We start from the raw sequence: 17,585 nt of genomic DNA on the forward strand, positions 1-17,585 counted from the left end.
ATGGGAATATAAACCTTTGGATGACTGAAGAATTGAAATAAATGCTAGTATAATATGGAGTCTCCCCCTCTAGCGAGATAAAAAAAGGTTGTATTAAAGTTTTTGGTTGTATTTTGGACAACTATGTTTGGTTATGGTTATGCTCGACTAGTGTTACTTGATACTTTTTAGATTTTTCTAATATCTCTTTATATTTTGGACATAGTTATGATCATACTATGCTTTGTGGATTCCATCATGAATGATATTAGTTATGTTTAGTGCCATCTTTATATTTTAGACATAGTTATTATTTTATCATTCTATATGGTTTTATGGATGATTTATGGTATGAATATGTATGAATGATTGGATTTATGTTTATAGCTTTTATGTTAATTATTTTTAGCTCCACATATTGCATGTATTTAAGGGAAATATATTTTAAAAAATTATAGGTTTTTTCATCATTGAAAAAATGCGAGATTGTTAACCTAAGATTTTTCGAAGAGGTCTTGATCAAATTTTGAAGAACCCTTTAATTACAATTATACCCACCTACATATTATATCGATTTTACCATTAGAGTCAAGCCCTTTCCTTCTTTGTGCTTCATTAATTATAGTTAGCTATTGCTTTCTTTTAAACCGTTATATTGTATGTAAGGTGGTGTTTTTTTTTTTTTTTACTTAATTCTAAATAAAAATTAAAACTAAATAATGTTTGATAATGTTAAGTATTAAGTTATTTGTTTTTATGATATTTTATTTCTATTAAGTATTAAAAGATAAAGAAAAACCAACATGTTACTTTTTCTATTTTGGAAAAGTCATATATTTGACCTTTTTTATTCAATTAAAAATTTATAATAAATTATAAAAAAAAATAGAAAAACAAACAATCTAAAATCTGAAACCAAATTGCTTACAACAAAAAGCTAAAAAACAAATACCCTTTAAGTGTTGAAGGATGCTTGTTGAATTGTAAAAGTCTATACCTAAAAATCAAGTGTACAAGTTAAAGCATTCACTTAGGTTGAAGGATCTTTGCTATATGGTGGATTACCTGAAGGCTTGGATTGGAGCTTAAGGTCACGGTTGTAGCTAACGTTGCATTGAACCATATTACATTACTATTTGTTTTTCCTTGTTATCTAACAATTGCAATTCATTTTAGTTAAACTTTAAAATTGTTCAACATTACATCACTCTGTAAAAATTGATCAACATTCAATTCACCCTCTCTCTTTGGTATATATTTAGGTTGGGTTAACTTGACTTCACACTTTACTCGTACGCACGAAACTCATTATAAGGAAAATTGATGGCAAAAGCACTCTAACAACCAATTTATATCGTAAACTATCTTGATATTTGATTATTATCATAACAATTTATATCGTAAACTATCTTGATATTTGATTATTATCATAACAAGAGTTTGTTTTGAGTAGGAGTTTCAATTGTTTTGCTATATTTGTCACTATGTCAAGGTGTTAGCTTAGGATGAACATGATGACCTCTATAAAGTATTGATAGGATTGGTTTGCACGAGTTAACCTAAATCAATTAATCCATATTCCAAATTAATGTATCGATGATGAAGCTCAAAGATAGGCGTTTGGTTTAAAATATTCCGAGCCAACTACTAACAAATAGAGGGTTAATATGTTCAAATTGAATTGATTTAACATGTTCCAAACCAACTACTAATACATATAGGGCTAGTATATTCAAATTGAATAAAGGAAAGACACGTGACAATTTAAGACCGATGTATTAAAATCGAATTTAAGTGTGACACATGACAAGCATAGGATAGTCATGACTTCATTAAATCTTCCACACTAAAGAATTTTTAAAGTATTTTACATAAAAATGGTTAATGTTAGAAAATCTCTATGAGATTTTATAAAATGTAGTCCAATTACATTGTTACCAAATCATCCTCTTTTAGCCTAAAAACTTGATAACAAGGAAACCGCCCTACTAGCAAGGGCAAATCCCCCGAGCGGTCCAGCCGGCCTCAAACGGCGGTTCGGCTCGGTTTAAGAGTCCCAATAAAAAGTTAAAACGGCACCGTTTCGGTGTGCCATAGAAGGCCAGGTCGGGAAATATTTGCTCAGTCCGATCCGATCCATTTCCGTCAACGGAAGAAATAGAGATTAACGTCTTATTTTCCCCAAAACTAGGGTTTTGAATTGTACAGAGAAGTCATGTCAAGCATCCATCGATCTTCAAGCGCTACTCTGAAGAACGGAAATCCTCCTCAAGAACTCCTCGACGATCTCTGTAGGTAAGTACACCTTTGGTTGTCGAGTAACAGCGTGGAAAAGAAATAGGAACTCAAGAGCTTTTGAGCTTCTTTTAGTTGTGTTTTCTATTATTTTTTTTTTCATTTTTCTTGTGGTTTCTCGGTAGCCAAACAGAGCTTCAGTGTACAGTCGATGGCATTTGTTTTTCAGTTGTAGGTACTGTTTTGCAATCGCTTGTTAGGGTTTAGGACGCTTAGTGGCGTAACAGGAAGTACATTTATTTTGGTGTTTGATTTTTCTATCGTGATGAAATGTGAGGAGGACAGGAAATATTTTTTCACATTGCCCTCTGTTTAGCTGTGGAGAAAAGAAAATGGAAAAAAAAGAAAAAGAAACTGAAGTTTGGCATTCCTTTGCTGTTTAAATTCCAAGGAAAAGAGGAACTCAGTTTAATTCATCGAAGTAATTGCTCATGACTTTATTGAGTTGATTATTTCATTTATTTTTAGGAACCAAATCAAGGTCAAACTGTATGATCAAATTTTTCTGGCTGTATCTATACATATACCCATTTCTTTATTTTTCCGTGGCTCTCATATTGCAAACGGGCTATAGGATTATGTGACCAAATTTCTTGATAGGTGTGGATCTCAGAGTGGAAAATTGCAGCTTGTTTTGATCTATACTGAATTTGCTCAATCTGTAATATACTGCGTTGTATGAAAAGGAAGAAATATTTGTTGATATGTCATGGATTTGAATAGCCATTTGTACAAATTCAAAATATTTATTAGCTTTATGACTGGTTGAGCAACTGCTTTCTGTTTGTGTTTTGCTGTGAATAATTGCAAAATCTCATTTAGCTGTTAGTTTGTGACTCCTAAACATTTTTTGTACCATCTATAGAATTGGGAGGCCTGTTTTTACTTTCTCCGTGCTTATGATATTATCACATCAACCTTCTAAGTTGCAGTGTCTTGCATATCGTGTTTTCTTTTTCAAGACTAGGTTTTTTTCTTTAATATGTATATTCAGCTTTAATCCCTTTTTCCCCTGCAGTCGTTTTGTCTTGAATGTGCCGAAGGAAGACCAACAATCATTCGAGAGGATTTTATTTCTTGTGGAGTATGCACACTGGTTCTATGAGGACAACTCAGTAGAAAAAAATCCGTCGCTGAAGTCCTTCAATTTAAAAGAATTTACCTCTTTATGTATCCTATTCGCTGCTTATTAGTTTCATTTCATTTTATGATTGCTTGCATTGAGTCAACAGACCTCTATTACTTTATAAAGTCAAAGATAACTTCAAAATTAATCATCTTTTATTCTTTTGGTGGAACCAGATTTCATGTAAGCACGTTCTTGATTTCTTCTATACCTAAACATGTCAAACAAAGACAAAGCAACCTATCTTGACACCGTTTGTCATATTTTAGTTTGGGCAAGATGGTTGTTTGTGTAACTGTGCAAAACAACAAAGAAAATAAACAAAAAGAGAAGATAACCTTAGAATTAACAAATTCCTGCTAGAAGTATTATCTAAAAGAGTGATTAAAAATGTGAAAAATCTCTAGAGATCGCTGTTGTCTGTAGAATTATTTGTTTATGTAGAACACTATGGGGATTAATTAGCTTAGGTCTGTTATACTGCTTTATTTGCAGGTGTGCTGTTTGTACACATAGTATATATATGGGTTGTGCCCTTCTTCTGTTAGATGCATCTTCTTTATCTGCCAATTAAAAGAAAAAGAAAAAGAAAAAAAATAAAGAAAGTTCTTGTTTATGCATGTGTGTGGTTGCCAATTGCCTTGAACTCAAACTATATAAACTTTCGTAAGTACTGAATCTATACAAAAAAAAAAAAACTTCCTAAGCTCCAACAAGACAGAAGTTCAGGAAACTACGATGTAAAAGTACAAACTTTCTGTAAGTCTTAATCATTGTGTCTACTGCAACTTGAAGTTTGTTTTTATTAGCTTGAGGCTGGGGAATGATATGATCTTGCTGATTCAATTGTATGTGTAAGGTAAGGTAATGACATAAACATGCATGTATGGCTACCAATTCATTATGGGGAGAAGGGGTTCTTAACAAGAAAAATCATCTCGTAAAAATGGTCGTCAATCTGCAAAGATAAAACGAAAGAGGGCCTAGGCATCAAGCACATGTTTACCCTCAATAAAGCCTTACTAAGAAAATGGTGTTAGAGATTTGCTTTGGAGAGGGATTTGCCTTGGAGAAAGGTTATAGTGGGAAAGTTTGGAGAAGAGCCGGATAAGTGGTGCTCTTGGGTAGGAAGGAAGGTTATGACCTTGGCTTGTGGAAGATGATAAGAAAAGGATGGGAAGTTTTTAAAGCCAAAACAGGGTTTGAGATAAGCAATGGAAGAAGAATCAAATTTTGGCAAGATGTATAATGTGGTGATGTTCCTTTGAAGGACTCTTTTCCATCTCTATTATTTTTTATAACTTTTATAAAATAAAATAAAAAAAGGCTTGAGTGGGTGATGTTTGGGTGGTAGAGAGTGAGTTGGTCCTGTAGAACCCGTGCTTTTTGAGACATTCCTAAGTTTGCGAGGTGAGTAATGTTACAAAGATGCTTCGAAAGCTACATGTGTTAGAAAGGAGTAGTGGACAAGACAAAATGGTATAGAAGACTATTAAGAGTGGGATATTCTTGGTTAAGTCCTTCTACTCTACCTTGGGTTTGGAGGTAGAAGTGCTTTTCCCCTCATAGATAGCATGGGTATCTTGGGTTCCTACCAAAGTGGGTTTCTGCACATGGAAAACGGCTTAGAGAAGGATTCTAACCATGAACCAACTTAAAAGAAGAGGTTGGTTTTTAGCGAGTTATTATTGTATGTATAAAAATGTAGAAGAATAAGTAAACCATTTACTCATCCATTATAGGGAAGGTAGGGACTATGGCTGATGGGGGAAAGTCTTTTAAAGTCTATTCAAGAAGGAAAGGGAAGATATAAATAAACTTTAAATAGGATTAATATTAATTGGAATTAAATTAGAATTATTATTAATTGGAATTAAATTATGATTAGTATTTGTTGGAGTCAAATTAGGATTAGCTAGTTAGGTTATAAGATAATTAGAATTAGAGTCATGATAGGTTATTAGAATTCTAGTAAACTTTGGATTTCTTAGAGAAACCAATAAATAGGACTAATCAATAAATCAAAGTAATGAATTGATTGGTGTTAATAATATTATGTTTTTATTATTACAAGTCTTGCAATCCTCGATGGTGAGATTCCATCGATTTTTTTCTAGGTGAGACTTCTAGAAGGCCTTAGTGAGACTCTTAAGGTTTCCATCTTTTATTCGTTGTATCTTCTTTCTCTTTATTTATTTTTTATTTTATTTTTTCTCGACCATAAACTTTATTCCTAGTTTATCTCCTTAAAGAAAAACCCTAGCTCACCTATTTGAGTGTAGGCAACCATCTCAGAGTTGTCCTACATTGATGGCACTTCTTGTTCTCTTTATTTGGCATTTTGTGGTTTTTCTATTTTTCAATGAAATGCTTGTTGATTTGTTGGAATGAGAGTTTTGTGGGTAAGAAGAGAAGAAAGGCTTGGAGAGCAACTCCTCTTTGCCTATTCTGGACAATTTGGAAGGAACATAACCAAATAAGTTTTGAAGGGGTGCAATGCACAAACCAATCTCTTAAGGGCTCCCTTATTTCTAATCTATACATGTGGTCTCATGGGTCTCTTCAAGATGATTTTCAAGTTGGTTCCACATCCTTGATAGATTTCATTGAGAGGTTGTGCACTAAGTAATAGATTGGGAATGTAATTGTTAATTGTTTCTTTTTTCTTCTTAGATGTGGTTCCTGTGCACCATATTGTTTGGTGCTTTATTATCATTTGCTTATCTAAAGGAAAAAAGAAAGCCTGTATGGCTAACAGCCCACCCAATCAATCAAATATTGGAACATCAATATGAAGTTATTGTAAAGGTTACTTTGGAAGGACTAGCTTCTTGACAACGTGATGATCATTTATTGTGGATTTATTCTTTCAATGTATTTCCGTATTGGTTTATGATTGTTTTCCTTAACATCTTTCAGTATTTAACAGCTGTGATGTTTTACGACCTTATGTTGCTCATATAGATGACATTTTTAAGGACTTCACTTCCTACAAGGTTCGAGTACCTGTAACTGGGGCAATCATTTTGGATGAAACCTTTGAACGGGTGAGGACTCTTGTCAATGAAAGCTAGGGAAAGATTATTCTATTTTGGTCCTTTCTTGGAGAGAAAAATCCCTTTTATAGCATTTTCTTTTAACAACCAACCTTTATTCATTTATTTACTTTTGGCAGCTTTACACTAGCCTAAGATCTGATGTTGCTGCTTGCCTATCAAAGAATCTGTTGTCATTGATTCTATCTTACATTTTGTCATCCATGTATAGAATGCATACTGTTGATCTGAATGTTTCATAGTTGTCTGATGCATTTTCCTTAGCAGTCCAATAAATTCTCACAGCCTGCCATAAATGAAGCTTTTCACCATCTGTTTCACTGATGGCTCTTTGATTATTTCTTTGGCAGAAAATATGAGGTGAAGATAAGAAACATTAAGGCTTTATATGATGATGGAAATGCTGGTTTTGAGCTACTGAAGTGTTTATGATATTGAAAATGTGATTATACAAAAATGTGAAAATTCAGAAGATTTTTAGGAAGAAATGGAAATCTTAATGGAACTTTGTAGAATTTTAGAGAACAGGAGTACAAGTCCACTGTTCAATATATTGCGAGTGATGCAAATTACTTGTGAATAGGTGAAAGTGGAATTTTTTCATGGAAATGTGAAATCTAGCCTCCTAAGAGCCTGGAAAGAGCTTCACCCAGTTGCAATGGGAAAGAAACAAAGTCCCTTGAGGCCTAGCTCAAGTGGTAAAAGGTTGGGAGGGTTTGTGGGAGTTTCCCAGGTTCAACTCCCAATGTGCTTTTGGTTTACCTATCAAAAGAACAAAAAAGTTAATAAATAAATAAAAAAAGAAAAGAAAAGAAATGAAAAGGAAAAGGAGCGAAGGTTTCTCCTAGAATAGTGGAGTAGTCCTATCTAATTATTGTTAAGAATCTTGTTTATCTGCACTTTTGTAGTGGGTCATGGTTTGGCTGGTAGTAGCTCAATTTGAAGATCTATAGCTTGCAGGTCTGGCTTGTAATGCTACTGCAAGACTAGCATAAACTTCATTTTCTCTCAATTTAAGTTTAAAAGATACTTGAACATCTATTTTCTATATAACCTCTCTTACACCATGCCTAACTGGCTTCCTCCTAACCAGTTGACAGAGATGGTTCCCTATCTGCCGTTATATTTTAACTGGATATCCTCATGTTTGCACACCAATATCTCTTTTGCAATTTTGGTGAATTGGATCCTTCATTAAATGCTTTTCTGTATGATTCAGAATGTAAAATGTAAACTGTAGTACACATAACAGAGTTATCTAATAGTTTGAAGTAATTGATTCAGCTCTCCTTTTACAAATATTGTCACACTGTTTTGATGCTTGTTTTGTATAATTAACAGTGCTTACTAGTGAAGGGATGGAAAGGAACAAGCTGGAGTTTTCCCCGTGGAAAAAAGAACAAAGATGAAGAAGACCACATGTGTGCCATTAGAGAAGTAAGATGTTATTGCCGTTGTGTATTTTATTGGACTATCTCAGTATATCTGGTTCTTTTATTTATATAACTCTTCACTTGTTTAAAACACCATTTCCCATAGATTCAAACTAGTTGGTGCATGATGGTGAAGGGAAAAAGGCTTAAATGTTACCAATTTTTTCATAACTTCTAATTTAGTTTCAGGCCTTGAAGATCATAATGTTGTCCAAGATTGACTTAGAATATGGGAAATGGTTTTATCATAACAAGTTGTCAAATGATGTTTCTGTAAGGACTTGATGATCCTGGTGTATCTGATTCAGTGTCTCTCACTATTTCTTACACATAATTGCATAACACATCTGTTTGGAATGTCATTTTCCTGAAATGAGATCATCAGTCCTTGAAATTTATTTTGACAATGCACACCAGAAGAAGAAATCTAAATCTGATGGGGCTTGGAATTTCCAAACTAATTTTCCACAAGAACAATCCTGCCCCTCCACCTTTGAGGGGCATGACCAAAGGAAGGGTAACTGGATCTATATGGAATCAATTTCCCAAACATGAAGATTCTAAAGCTAGGGGGTGTAACCATTAATACTAACAACCTGGAGTCCACAAGTGCTGATCAAAGCTTTTCCCATGTTGGGAGAGGATGATGAGACTTGCAGCTGGCTTTGTAAAGGGGAGTTCCTTTTTTGGCTTTAAATGTCAGCCAAATTTGTCTTTTCCTTATTGTACCTACCAAAACCTTCACAGCTTTCCAAAATATTGTTGAATTCCTCTGTTCAAATTCTTCCAGATGTACAACCAGGAGCACAGCCAATGGTAGATTACCATATTGAGGATTGATGATAAATTGCATTGATGATTCTCCTCTGCAAGCTGTTTTCCATCTCCACTACTACTTGCTTTGCAGGGCCCATTCATTTTGCCTGAAAATTGTCACTATTTCCAGACCACTTTTAAAGATTTACTTGTTGATTAGCTTGCTATTCCTTGTCCAATTAGGTCCTTTTTTTTTTCAATAGGGAACTTTTTAGAATTGTCTTTAACTTTTTTAGAATCTTTTTTAACAAAATGCATGCTTGGGTGATTTTGAAATCCCCATTCTTGGGGAGCATGGTTCAGGGAGAAGTGTTGTGGCTTTTGTTAGAGTTCTGGAGCATTTAGGAGTAACTGTTTACTTTGATATTGTTTGAGTGGTGTCTTGTGACTCTGGGAGTGACCCCTGAGTCCCAGACATGATTGGTTTTCTTGCTTGTTTCTCTCTCATTTTATTTTTTCAGGAGAAAGAACTTATGTTCTTGTAATTTCCATTAATTCAGTAGATCTAGTTTTGCTGTCTTGACCCATAGATATAGCTACCTTAAACTCTTTTGGTTGTGTTTTCTTCTTTTGTGTGAATTTCTCTTCTTAATTATTGCATGCTAATGATGTCTGCGATAAGGAGGATGGTAATTAAAATTTATAATATAAAATTTGTTAAGTAACCTTGCTAAACTTATTAGAAACCTGCTATTTCAAGCTACAGATTGGATTCTTAAATCAATATCACTTATTGCTTTTTGCCTTTGTTTGAAATAAAAGGAGAACTAAATTAAACTGCTGTTCTCTCTATACCTTTCTCATACTTTTCACCTAACTATTTGTTATGGTGGATGCAGGTCCAGGAGGAAACAGGTTTTGATGTCTCAAAACTTCTTAACCAAGATGAGTACATTGAAGAGATATTTGGACAACAAAGGGTGCGGCTTTACATAATCGCTGGTGTGAAGGATGATACTGCCTTTGCGCCACTTACCAAAAAAGAGATCAGTGTATATGCTCCTCTCCTTTTAAACACTGTCAATATTTTAAGATAAATCCATTTCTCAGTTTTTTTTTTCTTTGCAAAGAAGTTTACCAGTTAAAGAGAAATTTCTGGGTAGATTTGATGTTAAACTTTCTTGGTTTCTAAGTTATCACCTGAAATTTATGTCCTGCTTTTTTCTTACTTGCAAGACATGCTAAATAATCTGTTTTTAAATCCACACCAGCTTAGATCAAATTTGTTGAATTTCCTGGACTAGTTTTTTAAGCTTGGTACCTACAAATGAAAGGTAAAAGAGCTTTGTATTTGCAATACTGATGACCAATAGAATATGCACTTTGGCATTGAATAGTACCTTCCTCCCCTTGCAAAACATGTGCAAATCTCTCTCTCCTCTCTCTCTCACACACATGCACACAGCCCTCTGCGTGCATGCACACTCTTACTATGTGATATATATATATATTAATATTTTATAATTTTTTTTTTTATATTTTTAATTTATATGCATGCACACATCCATTAGGTTTTGCAGAGAACATTTTAACTGAGCCCTCCAGAACCCACTATATGAGATCAATCTTTTAGGAGTTCTCATCTTGGGAAGATTTTAAAGCATATGCACTTTGGCAGAGGGTTATTATATTGGAGGTTTCATAGCAAGTAGATTATAGTTTTGATTTAATCAGTCTAGTGATTTCTTCCTACCAAGAGACAGAAAACTATTATTCTTCCTACCAAGAGACAGAAAACTATTAAAAAAATAGAAGGAAAAAAAACCCTCTAATTCTTATCTAACTTTGGATTAGAAATTAACTAGATAAGGAACTTCATCACTCTAGTGTGTTGTAATCTTACAGGCTAAATTTTTTTAGCTTATACTTAGTTAAAGGACCTTCTTAGGACACATCTCATGCTTCTTTTTGGCCGTCCAATTAAGTTTCTGAATTGTTACACCTCTCACGACTGCTGCAAATCTTTTTATTTTATTTTACTTTTTTAACTAAGTGAGAGGCAATGTTAAAGGCTGGTACCTTGCAGAAAATTGAAATTTTGAGAGGTTGCCTTAATTTTCTGCTTGCAGGAAATCTCATGGCATCGACTCGATGACCTTCAGCCAGTAAGTGGTGATGTGATATCTCGTGGGCTCTCAGGTGTCAAGCTTTACATGGTTGCTCCTTTCTTATTGTGAGTATTGTTTACAGAATTTTGGTATGATCTCCAAAAGGGTTTTACATTCTTGGACAATTTTTATTCAATAGTGTTCTCATGCAGATCTTTGAAATCATGGATTTCAGCACATCAACCCCCCATAGCCCCAAAATTTGATGCGCCTGCTAAAGGTTTGTCCTTCCATGAATGGAATTTCTGAAACTTCTGACATTTTCCTCTCATTGTTTTTACTTGTGATAGGTATCCCATTAAAGTGTTTCTTTATGTTTAATGGATAGAAAGCCGAAAAAGAATGAAGGAAAATAACTCAGATAGAGCCCCCCAGAAACAGGGCATTTGCATTTCCCATTAGTTTATGTATCTTCAGCCCCTAATCTAAAACAGTGAAAAAAAGTTGAGCTCACTTTTCTTAATTATCTTAATATTGCCATGTTAGAAAATTTTCAACAAGGAAGCATCATCAAAATAATCACTACATGGTGTCTTAAATCTTAATATTGTTGTTGACACAAGTACAGGCTATTAAACTATTTATCAGGACTTGTAATTAGGATTAAGAAGTCATGTGAAGAGAAGGGAACTTGGATGGAATCTTACAACAGCCACCCAAACCCCAACCTGTTATAGCATTCCAAATTTTTGCTCTTTTCCCTACGTATCTTTGCTATCAAACAGAAATGATGCTGAAAGAAAATTTGTTTGATTCAAAAAATGGAGAGCCAGACTGAGTAAGCAGTAGCTTGTTTTTGTTTCAAATTGGGTTCTTGATTTGAGAAAGATCTAATTAAGCTGCCTAGCAACATGCCCTAGTGTTTCTTTTTGTTAGTTTGCATACTATGATTTTCATAAGAAGTATGGTGGTGCTTTAATTTTCTTGTGTGGTTATGCTGATGAGCATTTGGTCATTTTGTTAAGGATTCTGTGTGTGGAATGCCAAGAACAGCTCTACAGGGAGTAGCACAATGATAGCGGAGAACCAGGCAACAAAACCCGTATCAGATGTTCACCCTCCTGACACAGGTCCTGGCAGGAGCTTCAGAAACTTCAGGTTTGATACCACGGCAATCTTAAAAGCAATGGATTCAGCCTTTTCTGCTTAGAGGTCAAACACAAATCCCTTTCTTGTAAAGTAAAGTGTTGCCATGTTCAGTTAAGGAGGTTAGTTTCAGCCATTTCACCAGTACTATACTAGACAGCATTAGGGCCCTTTGTAGAGGTACCAGCTGTATATTGTGTATCTCAGATCTTCAGGTTTGGGTGTTTGTATATTCTGTACAGAAGCCCTTTATGGAAATTGTCTTTGGTCATTCTGCTTTTATCAGGTTGAAAAGACAGTGCATTTGACTTAGTGACCGTTGAAGTCTTAGTTTACTGGGTATTTGATTGTATTTCTATGCCTTTTTTTTAATCAAAATGGAAATAGTGCAGGACCTTTTGCTTCTATCTTTGGTTTCAGAATCTGTAAGAGAAGTGTTGGGCAAATAAAAAGAAGGGGGCGCAACTTCTCCTTATAGAACTGCAAAATATCTCCTTAATTTTCTTTATATTTATTCTTGCTGGTCTGAAAACAAGGCCTTACGAAATTGATGGATTCAGCCTCGGCTACGATTTGGGATTTCCAGACCGATGTTTTTAAAGATGAACCAGCTAATAAGTCTATGCCCTCTTTGATACGTGTATGCATTGCCTATGTAGTAGCTGATTGTTTCAGAAGCATATTATGGGAAGAACAATGGCATCCAGGTTTCTTTATCAAACTGTTAAGCACATCTTCATTTTCGTATTCTTTATGCAGTCGAAATTCATTCTCCATGCATGCATGCATGCATGTAATTGCATCTCACCACTTGTACTTTTGATTAAGGAAAATGGAAACTGTTTTTAAAAGTAGAATCTAAAAAATCTTATTTGATTTTGATTTTGATTTTGATTTTTATTAATGTAAAAATAATGAAAAATATAATTAATATTTGGTGTGAGTGCAATGCATTAGGGAAAAAAATTAATCTTATTGCTATAATTTATAATTAACAAGATTATAACGAAAGTGATGTATAAGAGAGTTTGAAAGAATTAGAATATATATTTTAATTCAATTAAAAAAATCATGAAATTCGGCTACAAATGGAGGAAGGTATTAGGGTACACTCTGGCCCAATCCAAGCATTGGTTTAGGAAGTTAGGGATTGTGATCAAGGAACTGACCATCCTTCAGCAAAAACCCTAGATTTATAAAAGCCCATAAACCCCTGATCATTTCTTCTTCTCCGCGGCACAGCCACTCTTTTCCTATTCCCCCACAATGCCGCCCAAATTCGACCCATCCCAAGTCGTCGACGTCTACGTCAGAGTCACTGGCGGCGAAGTCGGAGCCGCCAGTTCACTCGCCCCCAAAATCGGCCCTCTCGGTCTCTCCCCTAAGAAAATCGGAGAAGACATCGCCAAAGAGACCGCCAAGGACTGGAAGGGCCTCCGTGTCACTGTCAAACTCACCGTCCAGAATCGCCAGGCCAAGGTCTCCGTCGTCCCCTCCGCCGCCGCTCTGGTCATCAAATCCCTCAAAGAGCCCGAGCGCGACCGCAAGAAGACCAAGAACATCAAGCACAATGGCAACATTTCGCTGGACGATGTTATCGAGATCGCCAGGGTCATGCGCCCTAGGTCCATGGCCAAGGACTTGTCCGGCACAGTGAAGGAGATTCTCGGCACCTGCGTGTCTGTCGGCTGCACGGTCGACGGTAATGATCCCAAGGATTTGCAGCAGGAGATTGCCGATGGAGACGTCGAGGTTCCAGAAGATTGAGCGTTTTCGGATTGCTACGGTTTGCTTCTTTTGTCCAAGTTTCATAAATTGGAATGAGGGACTTACTTGGAAGTTTATGTATCTTTAGATTTGATGCTTTGTTTTGTTATATTATTAGATGTTTCTTATGGGCTTGTAGTTGGATGATATTGCACACATAAGTTTTGTTTTGAATTTTGATTACAAAATGATGCATTCTTTTTTGGTTTACTGGTATCTTGGATTTCATTCTGAGTCGACGTGGTGTTTTATGTGCGTTGAGTTTAATGGATTGCCAGTGTATATAAGGTCAGGGATAACGCATTTGTCCACGAAGCTAAATGTGCTTTTGTTTTCCTCTTCTTGATGTTCATAAAACTTACTGATACATGTCTAAAAAGTAGGAATTTCATGGTGACGTATCTTCATTTTGAGTTTTTAGATTTATTTAATTGAATCTCAATATTTGGAAAGCACTGGGAAACAGAAGAAGAAACTGTGTTTCGTTTTTAGATTTCTTATTCTGGTGCGCTTGAATAATGTGGCTCCTTAGGTATCGAGCTGGATTTTTGGGGAGAATTCATTGTCTCCTTTCCTTTATATTATGGTTCTGGTTGATTGGTGAATAAAAGGTGGTTATGGTTTTGAGTTTTCAGGTAAGGAAAGGGAGGGTGAGTTGATTTCCAGTTGTTGCATGTGCGTGGCACTATAATTTCTTATGGAGTAGTAGAAGAGAAACTTAGGTAGCTACATGACCTGTTGCATTTTGGGGCAACTTCAGGGCTGAGAATGAATTGGAAAGAAGAACCAAGGAAAAGATGGGCAAGTGAGTGTGATGGGGCACTTACCACCTCCAACTTGTTTTCTTCCATGGAGTATTGCAGAAATTTTCTTTCCCATGCTTGTTTTCCTTGAAAAATAGTCGAAAGGTGATTTGATCCTTCCTTGGTCCTTGTCCTTATTTTTCTATTTGATTCTTACCTGACTTCAAATCCAACATATTCCACCTATCAAATCTTCATATTTTTTGGGTCTTCTGTTTTTTTCTTTCCCCTTCCCTCTACGGTAAGCTTATATGCTCCCATTGTAGTAGGCTCTGCCCTCTTTTTGGTGCTTTAAGTATTTACTTATTTTTTTCATAAAAAAATTCAAATTAGTCAATATTAAATATAACATCACAATTTCTGTGAGCCCGCTCACTAGTGAAGTTTAACTGAGGGAAGATGGGTATTCAAGATACTGTTGTTTGGTAATTTGCTACTACTATATAGTGTTGTTTAAGATATTTTCCATTGGAAACATTTTTGACATCAAGTAGAGAGAATTTAGTAATTGAAATATATTGATCCGTTTAAACACATACATATATTGTTATAATAATTATTTAAATCCAGTATGCAGTTTATTTGATATTGCTAGTATTTGATGAGGATTATAGAGATGCAATTTATTTAATATTTTTAATATTTCATGATAGTCATAGAGACGATACAATATATTTCAGTTTGGTGGACAGAATCATCCTATTGAGTATTGACTCTGCATTTCTCTAAATATTTTTATTTTTGAAGAAGCAAATATGTAACAATTTCACCCTATAAATACTACACCTTTTTATATTTATTATTTTAAGATTATATTTTGTGATGTTTCCATTAATATTTCCATGTTTCCATAGGATCAATGTGCCCATAATTACCCAATCCTGCGGAAATAGCTGTGCTTCTTAGGAGTTAAACTCCAAGATTTTTTTTACGGATGCTATTTGCATTCAGGTTTTTCTCTTCAGATTGATCAAATTTCCGGCTCCTTCTATGGCAGATTGGTGAAAACTGTATGCAGATCTACTGTTATCAAAATGATTCCATAGAAAAAAACAAGAATTAAATTGAATAGTTGATGGTTTGTTTGTTTATCTTGTTGAGAATAAGCAGGAAAATACTTTTCGGAAAACCTAATTGAAACAAGTGGAGGAGAAATGAAAGAATAAAACAAGTGCAAAGGCCTCCCAGCGAGAGCAAAAGGAGAGAGTCAAGAGTCTCATGACCATAGGCGGAATTAAGTGTAAAGATATCTAAGAGAAGTAGGGTTGGTCCTTTTGGCCCTTCTGGAACATGTGTGATTTCATGCTTCTATTCTCTTTTATGATTTAAAAATGAGCCCATCATGCATCATCTATGTATTTATCAGATGTCAGGCTCGGGTTGATGTTCAATCTAAGTTTGTGAAAGGATGGTGTCTATAAACCAAATGCAACTTGAGCTATCAAAATACTTTGGCCAAGCTTGCCCAATGTTGCAGCTGGGTTGGGCCAAGACAGCTCCAGGCAATTGTGTTGCAGCTTGCTTTAGAGACTATAAATCATAGCCCATGGACTATGAAAAGGTTTAGAGGACTAATCTTCTAAGAAGAGATTACTCAACCCCACTTGAGTAGCTAAATAAGATATGCAGCTGGCCAAATTATGAATGTTAGAGAATACTAGTTATAAACCATTTGGCCATTTTGTTTAATTAGGAATTATATGTTGTTATGATGCTATTTCAGAAGAAAAGCCAATTTTGCTTTGATGTCCCATCTTTGTGAAATACTGTAAGATAACCTTTTAATAAGGGTATGTATATTAATAAATATGTAAAGGGTGCCAATTGCTCAAATAACCTGTTAATAGTGTCATAGAACTGTTCAAATAATGTTTCTCTATTCTTGGTGTCCCATCTTCATTCTGTGAATAACTTAGTTGCATTTTCTTTCCCCGTCTTCCAACTTTAATGTCCGTGAATCTCTAAACATCTTCCAATTCCATGCTTTCCAATCTCTCAACTTCTCACACCACCTTAACTTCCTCTTCCTGTAATCTCTCAAATTTGTTCAAATTATTGTCTCCTCTCTCAAAAATTAAAAAGATATATCTGGTCTTCCACTTCCAGTAATAATATTATGACATCTACTATGGTTCAGATCTTGGAAAGTATTAGGAAATGGAGAAAAGGAAAAAAGTCTCAAATGCGCGTCTAGTTTTCCATGGAAAATATGCTGGAAGATTATATTAAAGATTACACATTCTCTGAATTTTTATTTCATACATGAAAGCAGGTAAAATTGGGGGGGAAAAATTACTGAATTCAAACTTAAATTTTTAATTTTTTCTTCAATCTTTCTTTCCTTTCCTCTCTTCCTTGTTTTTTGCCACTCTCACCCCTTCCCTCCCACTTTTCCTGATCCAAATGGAGCAAAAGCTGAATGAAGGGAAGAATGAAAACCAGAGCGGGATTGTTAGCAAGAAAAGCTTCTCAATAACAAAAGGAAAAAAGATTTAATGCCAATAGAGATGACTTAAACAAGAGTTGTGCAAAGAAGATGTGATTGAATCCATGTAATATTATTTGCCATTGATGATAAGAATCATTATATTGTAGCACAGCCTTGCATGTTATGTTTAATTTGGTGCTAACTATGATGGGATAGTTGGCTGATAGCATGATACTAGTGTTACAGTACTTTTTAAAAGTTCAATTTAGGAATGCTAAACTAGTAAAAATAGATGTGGGGTGGGGGGGGGTATATGCATCTTGATGTTTATTATTTTTGGTGGTGTCTGTTATCGTAAAGAATCACACCTTTTTTAGGTGTTATTACAAATATGTTTTATAAATGGCAACTACAAAATGGATGCAGTGGGTTTGGTTCAACTCAGGTAGTGGCTTAAAAGAATTATTATATTGTGATTTCTTTTGAATATTTCTTGATGAAAAGGAAAGAAATTGAAGAAACACATATTTTGTTTGTTTTTAATCATTCCTTTGATTATGCAGGGAGAGGAAACTTTAAAAGTGGAACAGTCCTTTTTTTTTTTTAATTCTTTTTCCTTTTTCCTTTTACCCATTTCGCAGCAAAATATCTTGATATGCATCCACATATACACAGTTTTGAAGTCTTA

The 17,585-nt window shown here is 34.8% G+C and overlaps 2 protein-coding genes across 2 annotated transcripts; both read left to right on the forward strand.

Annotated features, from left to right (window-relative positions):
• Nucleotides 1-2,067: 2,067 nt before the first annotated feature.
• Nucleotides 2,068-12,304, forward strand: LOC117928979 (mRNA-decapping enzyme subunit 2). Its single transcript, XM_034849146.1, has 8 exons — nucleotides 2,068-2,274; nucleotides 3,293-3,444; nucleotides 6,320-6,447; nucleotides 7,798-7,893; nucleotides 9,545-9,697; nucleotides 10,775-10,878; nucleotides 10,966-11,033; nucleotides 11,779-12,304. The coding sequence occupies exons 1-8, from the start codon at nucleotides 2,195-2,197 to the stop codon at nucleotides 11,961-11,963; spliced, it is 966 nt and encodes a 321-aa protein (XP_034705037.1). The 5' UTR covers nucleotides 2,068-2,194; the 3' UTR covers nucleotides 11,964-12,304.
• Nucleotides 12,305-13,051: 747 nt separating this feature from the next.
• LOC117927545 (60S ribosomal protein L12-like) lies at nucleotides 13,052-13,882 on the forward strand. The gene has a single exon (XM_034847091.1). It carries the CDS (start codon nucleotides 13,166-13,168, stop codon nucleotides 13,664-13,666), a length of 501 nt encoding a protein of 166 aa, XP_034702982.1. The 5' UTR covers nucleotides 13,052-13,165; the 3' UTR covers nucleotides 13,667-13,882.
• The last annotated feature ends 3,703 nt before the right edge of the window (nucleotides 13,883-17,585 follow it).

The sequence above is a fragment of the Vitis riparia genome, chromosome 13, assembly GCF_004353265.1.
Source record: "Vitis riparia cultivar Riparia Gloire de Montpellier isolate 1030 chromosome 13, EGFV_Vit.rip_1.0, whole genome shotgun sequence".
Classification (NCBI taxonomy): domain Eukaryota; kingdom Viridiplantae; phylum Streptophyta; class Magnoliopsida; order Vitales; family Vitaceae; genus Vitis; species Vitis riparia.